Source organism: Callionymus lyra, chromosome 17 (genome assembly GCF_982586985.1).
Source record: "Callionymus lyra chromosome 17, fCalLyr1.hap1.1, whole genome shotgun sequence".
Lineage (NCBI taxonomy): Eukaryota > Metazoa > Chordata > Actinopteri > Syngnathiformes > Callionymidae > Callionymus > Callionymus lyra.
In genome coordinates this window covers 24,243,768-24,260,419 of record NC_141834.1, presented here as the reverse complement: position 1 = coordinate 24,260,419, position 16,652 = coordinate 24,243,768, and the positions used below count along the sequence as shown (strand labels likewise).

Genomic DNA, 16,652 nt, shown 5'->3' with positions numbered 1-16,652 from the left:
TGAAGAACCGACACTGAAGAACAGACACTGAAGAACCGACACTGAAGAACAGACACTGAAGAACCGACACTGAAGAACAGACACTGAAGAACCGACACTGAAGAACAGACACTGAAGAACAGACACTGAAGAACCGACACTGAAGAACAGACACTGAAGAACCGACACTGAAGAACAGACACTGAAGAACAGACACTGAAGAACCGACACTGAAGAACAGACACTGAAGAACCGACACTGAAGAACCGACACTGAAGAACAGACACTGAAGAACAGACACTGAAGAACAGACACTGAAGAACAGACACTGAAGAACCGACACTGAAGAAAAGACACTGAAGAACAGACACTGAAGAAAAGACACTGAAGAACAGACACTGAAGAACCGACACTGAAGAAAAGACACTGAAGAACAGACACTGAAGAACAGACACTGAAGAACCGACACTGAAGAACAGACACTGAAGAACAGACACTGAAGAAAAGACACTGAAGAACAGACACTGAAGAAAAGACACTGAAGAACCGACACTGAAGAACAGACACTGAAGAACAGACACTGAAGAACCGACACTGAAGAACAGACACTGAAGAACAGACACTGAAGAACAGACACTGAAGAACAGACACTGAAGAACAGACACTGAAGAACCGACACTGAAGAAAAGACACTGAAGAACAGACACTGAAGAAAAGACACTGAAGAACCGACACTGAAGAACAGACACTGAAGAACCGACACTGAAGAAAAGACACTGAAGAACAGACACTGAAGAACAGACACTGAAGAACCGACACTGAAGAACAGACACTGAAGAACAGACACTGAAGAAAAGACACTGAAGAACAGACACTGAAGAAAAGACACTGAAGAACCGACACTGAAGAACAGACACTGAAGAACAGACACTGAAGAACAGACACTGAAGAACAGACACTGAAGAACCGACACTGAAGAACAGACACTGAAGAAAAGACACTGAAGAACCGACACTGAAGAACAGACACTGAAGAACAGACACTGAAGAACCGACACTGAAGAACAGACACTGAAGAACAGACACTGAAGAACAGACACTGAAGAACAGACACTGAAGAACCGACACTGAAGAACCGACACTGAAGAACCGACACTGAAGAACCGACACTGAAGAACAGACACTGAAGAACAGACACTGAAGAACCGACACTGAAGAACAGACACTGAAGAACCGACACTGAAGAACAGACACTGAAGAACAGACACTGAAGAACAGACACTGAAGAACCGACACTGAAGAACAGACACTGAAGAACAGACACTGAAGAACCGACACTGAAGAACAGACACTGAAGAACAGACACTGAAGAACAGACACTGAAGAACCGACACTGAAGAACCGACACTGAAGAACAGACACTGAAGAACAGACACTGAAGAACAGACACTGAAGAACAGACACTGAAGAACCGACACTGAAGAACCGACACTGAAGAACAGACACTGAAGAACAGACACTGAAGAACAGACACTGAAGAACAGACACTGAAGAACCGACACTGAAGAACAGACACTGAAGAACAGACACTGAAGAACAGACACTGAAGAACAGACACTGAAGAACAGACACTGAAGAACCGACACTGAAGAACAGACACTGAAGAACAGACACTGAAGAACCGACACTGAAGAACAGACACTGAAGAACAGACACTGAAGAACCGACACTGAAGAACCAGCACTGAAGAACCGACACTGAAGAACAGACACTGAAGAACCGACACTGAAGAACAGACACTGAAGAACCGACACTGAAGAACCAGCACTGAAGAACAGACACTGAAGAACAGACACTGAAGAACAGACACTGAAGAACATGAAGGCTGGATTTTTCTACTGCTAACCATGATACAAGGTTTCCAGTCGACCACGAGCCAGCAGTTGAACCAGCTGATGATTTTATTGACACAACAATGATTTTATTGACACAACAAAGATTTTATTGACACAACAATGATTTTATTGACACAATAAAGATTTTATTGACACAACAAAGATTTTATTGACACATCAAAGATTGTATTGACACAACAATGATTTTATTGACACAACAAAGATTTTATTGACACAACAATGATTTTATTGACACAACAAAGATTTTATTGACACATCAAAGATTGTATTGACATAACAAAGATTTTATTGACACAACAATGATTTTATTGACACAACAAAGATTTTATTGACACAACAATGATTTTATTGACACAACAAAGATTTTATTGACACAACAATGATTTTATTGACACAACAAAGATTTTATTGACACAACAATGATTTTATTGACACAACAAAGATTTTATTGACACAACAATGATTTTATTGACACAACAATGATTTTATTGACACAACAATGATTTTATTGACACAACAATGATTCAACAAACAAACCATCAACAGAAGCTAAAGATACTTTTTTCTACTGTTGATAGTTTTACTCAGAACAAAAGTTCTTATTGACCCAGTTCTAGTTCATCTCCTTCAGAACCAGGTCATTGGTTTGTAGCCACAGGTGCTGGACCTTCAGAGTCAATCATGATGAAGATACACTTGTGAGAACATCTTAGATGTTGCGTTCAAAAGTGTTTGAAGAACTGCTTCAGGTCCACCTGAAGGTACTGACCCGCCAAGGCCTTCTGGACCAGTATCTGGTGGTTCTGCAAGGATGAACGTATGATCCATAAAATTCCACAAACGTCATATTCTTTAGTAAATAAAAGTTAAAATGAAAAAGAATTAAAATGAAAAGAAAATAATTTCTTTCTCATACTAGCGCCACATTACTGCCCCCTACTGTTCAGCTATGGAGGCGCACTCTTAAGGAAGTGACTTAAAATACTCTTTTCTTCGTTTCCTTTCGGCTGATCTTTTTTAAAATAGATTAAATAACATGTTTGTAAAAATTCTACTCTTTTATTTGAAGTTATACAGTGTTTAAAATATTAAAACTTGCCTCCGATGTAATGAATGACTAATAATTAACGAGAAATAAAACATTAAAAACTAAATATTTAAGAACAACAAAAGGCAAAAATAAAATACACTCTCAGTTTGAAGTTTTTATATCTCATTATTAGTTATATTTTTAATTTCTGAGTGACGTAGTGGAGCGGTTTGTTTTGATTGGCTGGGTTCAGAACGCGCGTGCGCCCAGCGTCTCGGTTTAGTTTAATATTTTTAAATTAACTTCATTTTTTTTTTCTTTCTAATATTTCTGTTTCAAATCAATAAATGTTTTTAAAAATGGTTTAGTGAATAAAATAAGTAAATATGTCGATGTGGTTGAAAACAAAAGTGAAAGTTGTTTTTGTGTCGAACGATCTTTGAGGATGTCGTCGATCCTTCTTGTTCTGTTCGGTGCTTTAGTGACGCGTGTGTCTGGTAAGAACTTACATTCTTCTCTAAATGTTGCTTTGTAAGATACGTGTGTATGACGTCACACTTGAAGGTTTAGTGACAGGTGTGTCTGGTAAGAACTTACATTCTTCTCTTAATGTTGCTTTGTTAGTGACGTGTGTATGACGTCACACTTGAAGGTTTAGTGACGCGTGTGTCTGGTAAGAACTTACATTCTTCTCTAAATGTTGCTTTGTAAGATACGTGTGTATGACGTCACACTTGAAGGTTTAGTGACAGGTGTGTCTGGTAAGAACTTACATTCTTCTCTTAATGTTGCTTTGTAAGATACGTGTGTATGACGTCACACTTGAAGGTTTAGTGACAGGTGTGTCTGGTAAGAACTTACATTCTTCTCTTAATGTTGCTTTGTAAGATACGTGTGTATGACGTCACACTTGAAGGTTTAGTGACGCGTGTGTCTGGTAAGAACTTACATTCTTCTCTTAATGTTGCTTTGTAAGATACGTGTGTATGACGTCACACTTGAAGGTTTAGTGACGCGTGTGTCTGGTAAGAACTTACATTCTTCTCTTAATGTTGCTTTGTAAGATACGTGTGTATGACGTCACACTTGAAGGTTTAGTGACGCGTGTGTCTGGTAAGAATTTACATTCTTCTCTTAATGTTGCTTTGTAAGATACGTGTGTATGACGTCACACTTGAAGGTTTAGTGACAGGTGTGTCTGGTAAGAACTTACATTCTTCTCTTAATGTTGCTTTGTAAGATACGTGTGTATGACGTCACACTTGAAGGTTTAGTGACAGGTGTGTCTGGTAAGAACTTACATTCTTCTCTTAATGTTGCTTTGTAAGATACGTGTGTATGACGTCACACTTGAAGGTTTAGTGACGCGTGTGTCTGGTAAGAACTTACATTCTTCTCTTAATGTTGCTTTGTAAGATACGTGTGTATGACGTCACACTTGAAGGTTTAGTGACGTGTTTCTGGTAAGAATTAGGATTATTCTCTACAGATCGAGTCTCAACTGTTGCTTTGTAATTTACGTGTGTGTGACGTCACAGTTGAAGGTTTTAACAAACTATGGATCATCTCAGAAGTTGCCCTGCAGTGGTCAGTACCTGCAGATGTAGGTCAGAAGCACGAGGGAGTTAAACTCTGTCTAGTCATTCAAATAAAGATAATTAATTGTTAAAAACACTCATTTGCTACATTTAAACGCCTTAAACTTCAATGTATTATTTCTACTTCTACTCACTCAAACATGTACAAATATCAGCTTCACAAAATATTATTATTTTGAGTAAAAATGTGAAATTAGGTTTTAATTTAAAAAAACAAACATTTTCAGCTAATATTTGTAACAAATACTTGTTTACTTCCTTGTTACTTTATATCTTTGTTGTGTTTGTCTCTCAAGTCACATGTTTGTTTGTTTGTTTGTCTCTCAAGTCACATGTTTGTTTGTTTGTTTGTCTCTCAAGTCACATGTTTGTTTGTTTGTCTCTCAAGTCACATGTTTGTTTGTCTCTCAAGTCACATGTTTGTTTGTTTGTTTGTCTCTCAAGTCACATGTTTGTTTGTTTGTTTATCTCTCAAGTCACATGTTTGTTTGTTTGTTTGTCTCTCAAGTCACATGTTTGTTTGTCTCTCAAGTCACATGTTTGTTTGTTTGTTTGTCTCTCAAGTCACATGTTTGTTTGTCTCTCAAGTCACATGTTTGTTTGTTTGTTTGTCTCTCAAGTCACATGTTTGTTTGTCTCTCAAGTCACATGTTTGTTTGTTTGTTTGTCTCTCAAGTCACATGTTTGTTTGTCTCTCAAGTCACACGTTTGTTTGTCTCTCAAGTCACATGTTTGTTTGTCTCTCAAGTCACATGTTTGTTTGTTTGTTTGTCTCTCAAGTCACATGTTTGTTTGTCTCTCAAGTCACATGTTTGTTTGTTTGTTTGTCTCTCAAGTCACATGTTTGTTTGTCTCTCAAGTCACATGTTTGTTTGTTTGTTTGTCTCTCAAGTCACATGTTTGTTTGTCTCTCAAGTCACATGTTTGTTTGTCTCTCAAGTCACATGTTTGTTTGTTTGTTTGTCTCTCAAGTCACATGTTTGTTTGTTTGTTTGTCTCTCAAGTCACATGTTTGTTTGTCTCTCAAGTCACATGTTTGTTTGTCTCTCAAGTCACATGTTTGTTTGTCTCTCAAGTCACATGTTTGTTTGTTTGTTTGTCTCTCAAGTCACATGTTTGTTTGTCTCTCAAGTCACATGTTTGTTTGTTTGTTTGTCTCTCAAGTCACATGTTTGTTTGTCTCTCAAGTCACATGTTTGTTTGTCTCTCAAGTCACATGTTTGTTTGTTTGTTTGTCTCTCAAGTCACATGTTTGTTTGTTTGTTTGTCTCTCAAGTCACATGTTTGTTTGTTTGTCTCTCAAGTCACATGTTTGTTTGTTTGTCTCTCAAGTCACATGTTTGTTTGTTTGTCTCTCAAGTCACATGTTTGTTTGTCTCTCAAGTCACATGTTTGTTTGTCTCTCAAGTCACATGTTTGTTTGTCTCTCAAGTCACATGTTTGTTTGTTTGTTTGTCTCTCAAGTCACATGTTTGTTTGTTTGTCTCTCAAGTCACATGTTTGTTTGTCTCTCAAGTCACATGTTTGTTTGTTTGTCTCTCAAGTCACATGTTTGTTTGTTTGTTTGTCTCTCAAGTCACATGTTTGTTTGTTTGTCTCTCAAGTCACATGTTTGTTTGTTTGTTTGTCTCTCAAGTCAACATGTTTGTTTGTTTGTCTCTCAAGTCAACATGTTTGTTTGTTTGTCTCTCAAGTCACATGTTTGTTTGTTTGTCTCTCAAGTCACATGTTTGTTTGTTTGTTTGTCTCTCAAGTCACATGTTTGTTTGTTTGTCTCTCAAGTCACATGTTTGTTTGTTTGTTTGTCTCTCAAGTCACATGTTTGTTTGTTTGTTTGTCTCTCAAGTCACATGTTTGTTTGTTTGTTTGTCTCTCAAGTCACATGTTTGTTTGTTTGTTTGTCTCTCAAGTCACATGTTTGTTTGTTTGTCTCTCAAGTCAACATGTTTGTTTGTCTCTCAAGTCACATGTTTGTTTGTTTGTCTCTCAGCGGGGGGCCTGGCAGACGTGGTTCTGTCCTGCAGTCTGGTCCAGGAGGCGTCTGAACTCGGCTCCTCCTTCAGCAGAACTCCGGCCACGCTGGTCTTGAGAGACGTTCCGGTGTCGTCCGAGGAGACCCTGGAGACCGTCACGCCCTTCACGCCCCCCTCAGACCCGGATCCCGCCGCCGTCATCTTCGAGGCCACAGGTTCTCCTGCAGACTTCTGCTCCTCTGCCGACCTCTGACCTGTGTCTCTGCCACAGTGACCTCTCCTGAGGTTCCCAACGCGGAGGTCCTTCTTCACGCCGACTGCCACGACCTGGAGGTGGTGTGTGAGATCAGCAGCTACTCTCCTCGAGGCCCCGCAGGTCCAGGTGGTCTCTTCTTCATGGCGTCCATCAACGTGGGGGACGTGGACTTCGGCAGCACGTTGATCCTGCGGACGCTGTCGCCCGAGGACTCGACCCTGGTCCACTCACGCCTGGACCTGCCGCTCAGTCCGTCTGGAACTCTGCTGACTGAAGGTGAGAGGTCACGTCCCTGAAGCTTCTCCTCTGACCCGCGTCCTCCTCCAGTGGTCTTCCTGATCTTCTCGCACCTCAAGTCCGTCTCGGGGCGGGTCGGGGGCGACGCTCTCCTCCACTGTGGCTTCCTGCAGAAGGACCAGCCTGTCCGTCAGGACGTGGACGTGGAGTGGCGGCGGCAGCATCGCGGGAGAGGAGTGAAGGTCCTGGAGGTCACGGCGAGGTCACATGAAGAAGCTCCGGCCAGTGAGAAACGTCCAAACTTGGTCCCGGTGCTTGTGACGTCATAACCCGAGCTCTCAGAAATGTCTGCAGGCAACGCGGAGGGTCAGAGGTCGAGCGTGGACGTGTCTCAGGTGATGCGAGGAAACGTGTCTCTGATGTTGTCCAGGCTGAAGGTGTCGGATCAAGGAACTCACATCTGCAGCATCTCCGTCGCTCACTTCTACGTCCAACAAGTGGTTCAACTGCACATCAGCCGTCAGTATTCATGTCTCCTCCTGTCTCCTCCTGTCTCCTCATGTCTCCTCTCGTCTCCTCCTGTCTCCTCCTGTCTCCTCTCGTCTCCTCCTGTCTCCTCTCGTCTCCTCCTGTCTCCTCTCGTCTCCTCCTGTCTCCTCCTGTCTCCTCATGTCTCCTCTCGTCTCCTCCTGTCTCCTCTCGTCTCCTCCTGTCTCCTCTCGTCTCCTCCCGTCTCCTCCCGTCTCCTCCTGTCTCCTCTCGTCTCCTCCTGTCTCCTCTCGTCTCCTCCTGTCTCCTCTCGTCTCCTCCTGTCTCCTCCTGTCTCCTCATGTCTCCTCTCGTCTCCTCCTGTCTCCTCTCGTCTCCTCCTGTCTCCTCCTGTCTCCTCATGTCTCCTCTCGTCTCCTCTCGTCTCCTCTCGTCTCCTCCTGTCTCCTCCTGTCTCCTCCTGTCTCCTCTCGTCTCCTCCTGTCTCCTCTCGTCTCCTCCTGTCTCCTCCTGTCTCCTCATGTCTCCTCTCGTCTCCTCCTGTCTCCTCTCGTCTCCTCCTGTCTCCTCTCGTCTCCTCCTGTCTCCTCCTGTCTCCTCCTGTCTCCTCTCGTCTCCTCCTGTCTCCTCCTGTCTCCTCTCGTCTCCTCCTGTCTCCTCTCGTCTCCTCCTGTCTCCTCTCGTCTCCTCCTGTCTCCTCCCGTCTCCTCCTGTCTCCTCTCGTCTCCTCCTGTCTCCTCTCGTCTCCTCCTTTCTCCTCTCGTCTCCTCCTGTCTCCTCCTGTCTCCTCATGTCTCCTCTCGTCTCCTCCTGTCTCCTCTCGTCTCCTCCTGTCTCCTCCTGTCTCCTCATGTCTCCTCTCGTCTCCTCCTGTCTCCTCTCGTCTCCTCTCGTCTCCTCCTGTCTCCTCCTGTCTCCTCCTGTCTCCTCCTGTCTCCTCATGTCTCCTCCCGGCCCCTCTCGTCTCCTCCCGTCTCCTCCCGTCTCCTCCTGTCTCCTCTCGTCTCCTCCTGTCTCCTCTCGTCTCCTCCTGTCTCCTCTCGTCTCCTCCTGTCTCCTCCCGTCTCCTCCTGTCTGCTCTCGTCTCCTCCCGTCTCCTCCTGTCTCCTCATGTCTCCTCTCCTCCCCCCCAGTCTCCTCTCGTCTCCTCCCGTCTCCTCCTGTCTCCTCCTGTCTCCTCCCGTCTCCTCCCGTCTCCTCTCGTCTCCTCCCGTCTCCTCCTGTCTCCTCCCGTCTCCTCCTGTCTCCTCCTGTCTCCTCCTGTCTCCTCCTGTCTCCTCCCGTCTCCTCCCGTCTCCTCCTGTCTCCTCCCGTCTCCTCCTGTCTCCTCCTGTCTCCTCCTGTCTCCTCCCGTCTCCTCCCGTCTCCTCCCGTCTCCTCCTGTCTCCTCTCGTCTCCTCCTGTCTCCTCTCGTCTCCTCCCGTCTCCTCCTGTCTCCTCCCGTCTCCTCCTGTCTCCTCCTGTCTCCTCCTGTCTCCTCCTGTCTCCTCTCGTCTCCTCCCCTCTCCTCCTGTCTCCTCATGTCTCCTCTCATCTCCTCCTGTCTCCTCTCGTCTCCTCCCGTCTCCTCCTGTCTCCTCCTGTCTCCTCCCGTCTCCTCCCGTCTCCTCCTGTCTCCTCTCGTCTCCTCCCGTCTCCTCCTGTCTCCTCCCGTCTCCTCCTGTCTCCTCCTGTCTCCTCCTGTCTCCTCCCGTCTCCTCCCGGCCCCTCTCGTCTCCTCCCCTCTCCTCCTGTCTCCTCATGTCTCCTCTCGTCTCCTCCTGTCTCCTCTCGTCTCCTCCCGTCTCCTCCTGTCTCCTCCTGTCTCCTCCCGTCTCCTCCTGTCTCCTCTCGTCTCCTCCCGTCTCCTCCTGTCTCCTCCCGTCTCCTCCTGTCTCCTCCCGTCTCCTCCTGTCTCCTCCCGTCTCCTCCCGTCTCCTCCTGTCTCCTCCCGTCTCCTCCTGTCTCCTCCTGTCTCCTCCCGTCTCCTCCTGTCTCCTCTCGTCTCCTCCCGTCTCCTCCTGTCTCCTCCCGTCTCCTCCTGTCTCCTCTCGTCTCCTCCCGTCTCCTCTTGTCTCCTCCTGTCTCCTCCCGTCTCCTCATGTCTCCTCCTGTCTCCTCCTGTCTCCTCATGTCTCCTCCTGTCTCCTCCTGTCTCCTCTCGTCTCCTCCCGTCTCCTCCTGTCTCCTCCCGTCTCCTCCCGTCTCCTCCCGTCTCCTCCCGGCCCCTCTCGTCTCCTCCTGTCTCCTCTTGTCTCCTCCTGTCTCCTCCCGTCTCCTCATGTCTCCTCATGTCTCCTCCCGTCTCCTCCCGTCTCCTCCTGTCTCCTCTCGTCTCCTCCCGTCTCCTCCTGTCTCCTCCCGTCTCCTCCTGTCTCCTCCCGTCTCCTCCTGTCTCCTCCTGTCTCCTCCTGTCTCCTCATGTCTCCTCCTGTCTCCTCCCGTCTCCTCCCGTCTCCTCCTGTCTCCTCCCGTCTCCTCCCGTCTCCTCCCGTCTCCTCCCGTCTCCTCCCGTCTCCTCCTGTCTCCTCTCGTCTCCTCCTGTCTCCTCTCGTCTCCTCCCGTCTCCTCCTGTCTCCTCCCGTCTCCTCCTGTCTCCTCCTGTCTCCTCCTGTCTCCTCCTGTCTCCTCTCGTCTCCTCCCCTCTCCTCCTGTCTCCTCATGTCTCCTCTCGTCTCCTCCTGTCTCCTCTCGTCTCCTCCCGTCTCCTCCTGTCTCCTCCTGTCTCCTCCCGTCTCCTCCCGTCTCCTCCTGTCTCCTCTCGTCTCCTCCCGTCTCCTCCCGTCTCCTCCCGTCTCCTCCTGTCTCCTCCTGTCTCCTCCTGTCTCCTCCTGTCTCCTCTCGTCTCCTCCCGTCTCCTCCCGTCTCCTCCCGTCTCCTCCTGTCTCCTCCCGTCTCCTCCCGGCCCCTCTCGTCTCCTCCCGTCTCCTCTTGTCTCCTCCTGTCTCCTCCCGTCTCCTCATGTCTCCTCCTGTCTCCTCCTGTCTCCTCTCGTCTCCTCCCGTCTCCTACCGTCTCCTCCCGTCTCCTCCTGTCTCCTCCCGTCTCCTCCCGGCCCCTCACGTCTCCTCCTGTCTCCTCTTGTCTCCTCCTGTCTCCTCCCGTCTCCTCATGTCTCCTCCCGTCTCCTCCTGTCTCCTCTCGTCTCCTCCCGTCTCCTCCTGTCTCCTCCCGTCTCCTCCAGTCTCCTCCTGTCTCCTCCTGTCTCCTCCTGTCTCCTCCTGTCTCCTCCCGTCTCCTCCTGTCTCCTCCCGTCTCCTCCTGTCTCCTCCTGTCTCCTCCCGTCTCCTCCCGTCTCCTCATGTCTCCTCTCGTCTCCTCCTGTCTCCTCTCGTCTCCTCCCGTCTCCTCCTGTCTCCTCCCGTCTCCTCCTGTCTCCTCCTGTCTCCTCCTGTCTCCTCTCGTCTCCTCCCCTCTCCTCCTGTCTCCTCATGTCTCCTCTCGTCTCCTCCTGTCTCCTCTCGTCTCCTCCCGTCTCCTCCTGTCTCCTCCCGTCTCCTCCTGTCTCCTCCTGTCTCCTCCTGTCTCCTCCTGTCTCCTCCTGTCTCCTCCCGTCTCCTCCCGGCCCCTCTCGTCTCCTCCCCTCTCCTCCTGTCTCCTCATGTCTCCTCCCGTCTCCTCCTGTCTCCTCCCGTCTCCTCCTGTCTCCTCCCGTCTCCTCCTGTCTCCTCCCGTCTCCTCCCGTCTCCTCCTGTCTCCTCCCGTCTCCTCCTGTCTCCTCCTGTCTCCTCCCGTCTCCTCCTGTCTCCTCTCGTCTCCTCCCGTCTCCTCCTGTCTCCTCCCGTCTCCTCCTGTCTCCTCTCGTCTCCTCCCGTCTCCTCTTGTCTCCTCCTGTCTCCTCCCGTCTCCTCATGTCTCCTCCTGTCTCCTCCTGTCTCCTCATGTCTCCTCCTGTCTCCTCCTGTCTCCTCTCGTCTCCTCCCGTCTCCTCCTGTCTCCTCCCGTCTCCTCCTGTCTCCTCCCGTCTCCTCCCGGCCCCTCTCGTCTCCTCCTGTCTCCTCTTGTCCCCTCCTGTCTCCTCCCGTCTCCTCATGTCTCCTCATGTCTCCTCCCGTCTCCTCCCGTCTCCTCCTGTCTCCTCTCGTCTCCTCCCGTCTCCTCCTGTCTCCTCCCGTCTCCTCCTGTCTCCTCCTGTCTCCTCCTGTCTCCTCCCGTCTCCTCCCGTCTCCTCCCGTCTCCTCCCGTCTCCTCCCGTCTCCTCCCGTCTCCTCCCGTCTCCTCCTGTCTCCTCTCGTCTCCTCCTGTCTCCTCTCGTCTCCTCCCGTCTCCTCCTGTCTCCTCCCGTCTCCTCCTGTCTCCTCCTGTCTCCTCCTGTCTCCTCCTGTCTCCTCTCGTCTCCTCCCCTCTCCTCCTGTCTCCTCATGTCTCCTCTCGTCTCCTCCTGTCTCCTCTCGTCTCCTCCCGTCTCCTCCCGTCTCCTCCTGTCTCCTCCCGTCTCCTCCCGTCTCCTCCCGTCTCCTCTCGTCTCCTCCCGTCTCCTCCCGTCTCCTCCCGTCTCCTCCCGTCTCCTCCTGTCTCCTCCTGTCTCCTCCTGTCTCCTCCTGTCTCCTCCTGTCTCCTCCCGTCTCCTCCCGGCCCCTCTCGTCTCCTCCCCTCTCCTCCTGTCTCCTCATGTCTCCTCTCGTCTCCTCCTGTCTCCTCTCGTCTCCTCCCATCTCCTCCTGTCTCCTCCTGTCTCCTCATGTCTCCTCTCGTCTCCTCCTGTCTCCTCTCGTCTCCTCCCGTCTCCTCCTGTCTCCTCCTGTCTCCTCCCGTCTCCTCCTGTCTCCTCTCGTCTCCTCCCGTCTCCTCCTGTCTCCTCCCGTCTCCTCCCGTCTCCTCCTGTCTCCTCCTGTCTCCTGATGTCTCCTCCCGTCTCCTCCCGTCTCCTCCTGTCTCCTCCTGTCTCCTCCCGTCTCCTCCCGTCTCCTCATGTCTCCTCTCGTCTCCTCCTGTCTCCTCTCGTCTCCTCCCGTCTCCTCCTGTCTCCTCCCGTCTCCTCCTGTCTCCTCCTGTCTCCTCCTGTCTCCTCTCGTCTCCTCCCCTCTCCTCCTGTCTCCTCATGTCTCCTCTCGTCTCCTCCTGTCTCCTCTCGTCTCCTCCCGTCTCCTCCTGTCTCCTCCCGTCTCCTCCTGTCTCCTCCTGTCTCCTCCTGTCTCCTCCTGTCTCCTCCCGTCTCCTCCCGGCCCCTCTCGTCTCCTCCCCTCTCCTCCTGTCTCCTCATGTCTCCTCTCGTCTCCTCCTGTCTCCTCTCGTCTCCTCCCGTCTCCTCCTGTCTCCTCCTGTCTCCTCCTGTCTCCTCCCGTCTCCTCCTGTCTCCTCCTGTCTCCTCCTGTCTCCTCCCGTCTCCTCCTGTCTCCTCTCGTCTCCTCCCGTCTCCTCCTGTCTCCTCCCGTCTCCTCCTGTCTCCTCCCGTCTCCTCCCGGCCCCTCTCGTCTCCTCCCGTCTCCTCTTGTCTCCTCCTGTCTCCTCCTGTCTCCTCATGTCTCCTCCTGTCTCCTCCTGTCTCCTCTCGTCTCCTCCCGTCTCCTCCTGTCTCCTCCCGTCTCCTCCTGTCTCCTCCCGTCTCCTCCCGGCCCCTCTCGTCTCCTCCTGTCTCCTCTCGTCTCCTCCCGTCTCCTCATGTCTCCTCATGTCTCCTCCTGTCTCCTCTCGTCTCCTCCCGTCTCCTCCCGGCCCCTCTCGTCTCCTCCCGTCTCCTCTCGTCTCCTCCTGTCTCCTCATGTCTCCTCCCGTCTCCTCCCGGCCCCTCTTGTCTCCTGCCGTCTCCTCCCGTCTCCTCCCGGCCCCTCTCGTCTCCTCCCGTCTCCTCCTGTCTCCTCCTGTCTCCTCCCGTCTCCTCATGTCTACTCATGTCTCCTCCTGTCTCCTCTCGTCTCCTCCCGTCTCCTCCCGGCCCCTCTCGTCTCCTCCCGTCTCCTCCTGTCTCCTCCTGTCTCCTCCCGTCTCCTCATGTCTCCTCCTGTCTCCTCCCGTCTCCTCCTGTCTCCTCCCGTCTCCTCCCGGCCCCTCTCGTCTCCTCCTGTCTCCTCTTGTCTCCTCCTGTCTCCTCCCGTCTCCTCATGTCTCCTCATGTCTCCTCCTGTCTCCTCTCGTCTCCTCCCGTCTCCTCCCGGCCCCTCTCGTCTCCTCCCGTCTCCTCTCGTCTCCTCCTGTCTCCTCATGTCTCCTCCCGTCTCCTCCCGGCCCCTCTTGTCTCCTGCCGTCTCCTCCCGTCTCCTCCTGTCTCCTCATGTCTCCTCCCGTCTCCTCCCGTCTCCTCATGTCTCCTCCTGTCTCCTCCCGTCTCCTCCTGTCTCCTCCTGTCTCCTCCCGTCTCCTCATGTCTCCTCCTGTCTCCTCCCGTCTCCTCATGTCTCCTCATGTCTCCTCCCGTCTCCTCCTGTCTCCTCCCGTCTCCTCCTGTCTCCTCATGTCTCCTCATGTCTCCTCCTTGTCTCCTCCTTGTCTCCTCATCCTCCTTCTGATCCGTGTCTCCTTCAGAACCTCCGACCGTGTCTCTCTCCGAGGACTCTGTGATGTTGTCTGACTCCTCGGAGACGTTGAGCTGCTACAGCAGGAAGTACTTCCCTCTGGACGTGCAGGTCAGAATCCAATCTTTCTCCTGGAAGAGGAGGTTCTGATGATCTGATGATCTGATGTTCTGATGATCTGATGATCTGATGATCTGATGATCTGATGATCTGATGATCTGATGATCTGATGTTCTGATGATCTGATGATCTGATGTTCTGATGATCTGATGATCTGATGTTCTGATGTTCTGATGATCTGATGATCTGATGTTCTGATGTTCTGATGATCTGATGATCTGATGATCTGATGTTCTGATGATCTGATGATCTGATGTTCTGATGTTCTGATGATCTGATGATCTGATGTTCTGATGTTCTGATGATCTGATGTTCTGATGATCTGATGTTCTGATGATCTGATTTTCTGATGTTCTGATGATCTGATGTTCTGATGATCTGATGATCTGATGTTCTGATGATCTGATGATCTGATGATCTGATGATCTGATGATCTGATGTTCTGATGATCTGATTTTCTGATGTTCTGATGATCTGATGTTCTGATGATCTGATGATCTGATGATCTGATGTTCTGATGTTCTGATGTTCTGATGATCTGATGATCTGATGATCTGATGTTCTGATGTTCTGATGTTCTGATGTTCTGATGATCTGATGATCTGATGATCTGATGATCTGATGTTCTGATGTTCTGATGATCTGATGATCTGATGATCTGATGATCTGATGTTCTGATGTTCTGATGTTCTGATGATCTGATGATCTGATGATCTGATGTTCTGATGTTCTGATGTTCTGATGTTCTGATGATCTGATGATCTGATGATCTGATGATCTGATGTTCTGATGTTCTGATGTTCTGATGATCTGATGATCTGATGATCTGATGTTCTGATGTTCTGATGTTCTGATGATCTGATGATCTGATGATCTGATGTTCTGATGTTCTGATGATCTGATGATCTGATGATCTGATGATCTGATTATCTGATGATCTGATGTTCTGATGTTCTGATGTTCTGATGTTCTGATGATCTGGGTACAGATGGAGTGGACCTCTCTGTCCCCGACGGACCTGGAGCCGGTGGTCCTGGTGGACCAGGGCTCTCTGTCCAGCCACCAGCAGCACTCGGACGGAACCTTCTCGCTGACCTCCAGACTCACCCTGCGACCCGACGTCGCCGCCGGAACCAGAATCATCTGCTCGGTGTCGCACTCCGCCCTGAGCGCGCCGGCGAACGTGAGCGCGCTCGTGCGCCGCTCGGAACCGAGTACGTGCGCAGGACACCATAGATCTACTGTGGCGCCATCTAGTGGCGCAGATGTGTCACAACAACAAGATCTGACCTCTTTCTTCTCCACAGAAAACTATTTGGGAATTTTGGCGTTTCTGCTCGTAACAGGACTTTTCTTCTACCAGGTGATGAAATAAACCAGTGACTCGACGCCTTTCATGTCCCGATGTTTAATGTTTTAAGTGAGATTAGATTCAAAGACGTGATGTTTTAAGTGAGATTAGATTCAAAGACGTGATGTTTTAAATGAGATTAGATTCAAAGACGTGATGTTTTAAGTGAGATTAGATTCAAAGACGTGATGTTTTAAGTGAGATTAGATTCAAAGACGTGATGTTTTAAATGAGATTAGATTCAAAGACGTGATGTTTTAAATGAGATTAGATTCAAAAACGTGATTATTTTAAATGAGATTAGATTCAAAGACGTGATGTTTTAAATGAGATTAGATTCAAAGACGTGATGTTTTAAATGAGATTAGATTCAAAGACGTGATGTTTTAAGTGAGATTAGATTCAAAGACGTGATGTTTTAAGTGAGATTAGATTCAAAGACGTGATGTTTTAAATGAGATTAGATTCAAAGACGTGATGTTTTAAGTGAGATTAGATTCAAAGACGTGATGTTTTAAATGAGATTAGATTCAAAGACGTGATGTTTTAAGTGAGATTAGATTCAAAGACGTGATGTTTTAAGTGAGATTAGATTCAAAGACGTGATGTTTTAAATGAGATTAGATTCAAAGACGTGATGTTTTAAGTGAGATTAGATTCAAAGACGTGATGTTTTAAATGAGATTAGATTAGATAAAAAATTCAAAGGAGTTCAAAGATGTTCAGACCGGCTGTAAACTTCTCTGTGACCAACTTTGACACCACGACCCAGCAGTTGAGAATCGTGTGCACTCTTTCATTGGACAAACATGACACGTGTATTTAAAGGTATTTAAATGTATTTAAAGGTATTTAAAGGTGAGTCTCAACCGTGAGTCAGTCATCCTGTCGGTTGACTCGTGTCCTCCAGCCAAAGGTCCAAAGGTCATGTGACGTTTGACCATCATGCACCTGGACCAGGAACTGGATCATTTTGCTGCTTCATTTTCTCAGAAGAACTTTCTTGATCCAAAACTTGAATCTATCAAAAACAGCAAAAGAAGATAAAAGTCTTCAGACTAACTAACCTGTTTAAGTTGTTTAACTAGTGCTGCTTAGTTAACAAAATAACTCTTAAACAATAACATTAAAAGTGGAAGATTTACTGAAGATCATCTGGATCCAGAGGGTTCTGAAGGATTCATCGGGAACACCTGTTGTCCCACTGACAGAAATATTGATTTGAGGAGCTGCTTGGCAGAGGTCTGCGCTCTCTGTGTGTGGTGGAATAAAT

The 16,652-nt window shown here is 49.0% G+C and overlaps 1 protein-coding gene across 5 annotated transcripts; it reads left to right on the top strand.

The window, feature by feature from the left end:
• Positions 1–3,324: 3,324 nt before the first annotated feature.
• tapbpl (TAP binding protein like) lies at positions 3,325–16,623 on the top strand. 5 transcript variants are annotated; one of them, XM_087812916.1, is made up of 9 exons: positions 3,325–3,421; positions 6,513–6,710; positions 6,767–7,027; positions 7,079–7,273; positions 7,331–7,507; positions 13,919–14,019; positions 15,017–15,242; positions 15,336–15,391; positions 16,238–16,623. In XM_087812916.1, the coding sequence occupies exons 1-9, from the start codon at positions 3,370–3,372 to the stop codon at positions 16,310–16,312; spliced, it is 1,341 nt and encodes a 446-aa protein (XP_087669042.1). In that variant the 5' UTR covers positions 3,325–3,369; the 3' UTR covers positions 16,313–16,623. The 5 variants fall into 5 exon arrangements, with proteins under 5 accessions (XP_087669042.1, XP_087669043.1, XP_087669044.1 ...); XM_087812917.1 differs by having other exon boundaries at positions 7,343–7,507; positions 16,238–16,616; XM_087812918.1 differs by having other exon boundaries at positions 16,228–16,616.
• The last annotated feature ends 29 nt before the right edge of the window (positions 16,624–16,652 follow it).

What these genes read in the sequence shown, in the direction of transcription:
- tapbpl (XM_087812916.1), top strand. Translation starts at nt 3,370, where the DNA reads ATGTCGTCGATCCTTCTTGTTCTGTTCGGTGCTTTAGTGACGCGTGTG. An exon ending in TGGAACTCTGCTGACTGAAG is followed by an intron (nt 7,028 to 7,078) that starts GTGAGAGGTCAC and finishes GTCCTCCTCCAG; the next exon opens with TGGTCTTCCTGATCTTCTCG. An exon ending in ACATGAAGAAGCTCCGGCCA is followed by an intron (nt 7,274 to 7,330) that starts GTGAGAAACGTC and finishes CCGAGCTCTCAG; the next exon opens with AAATGTCTGCAGGCAACGCG.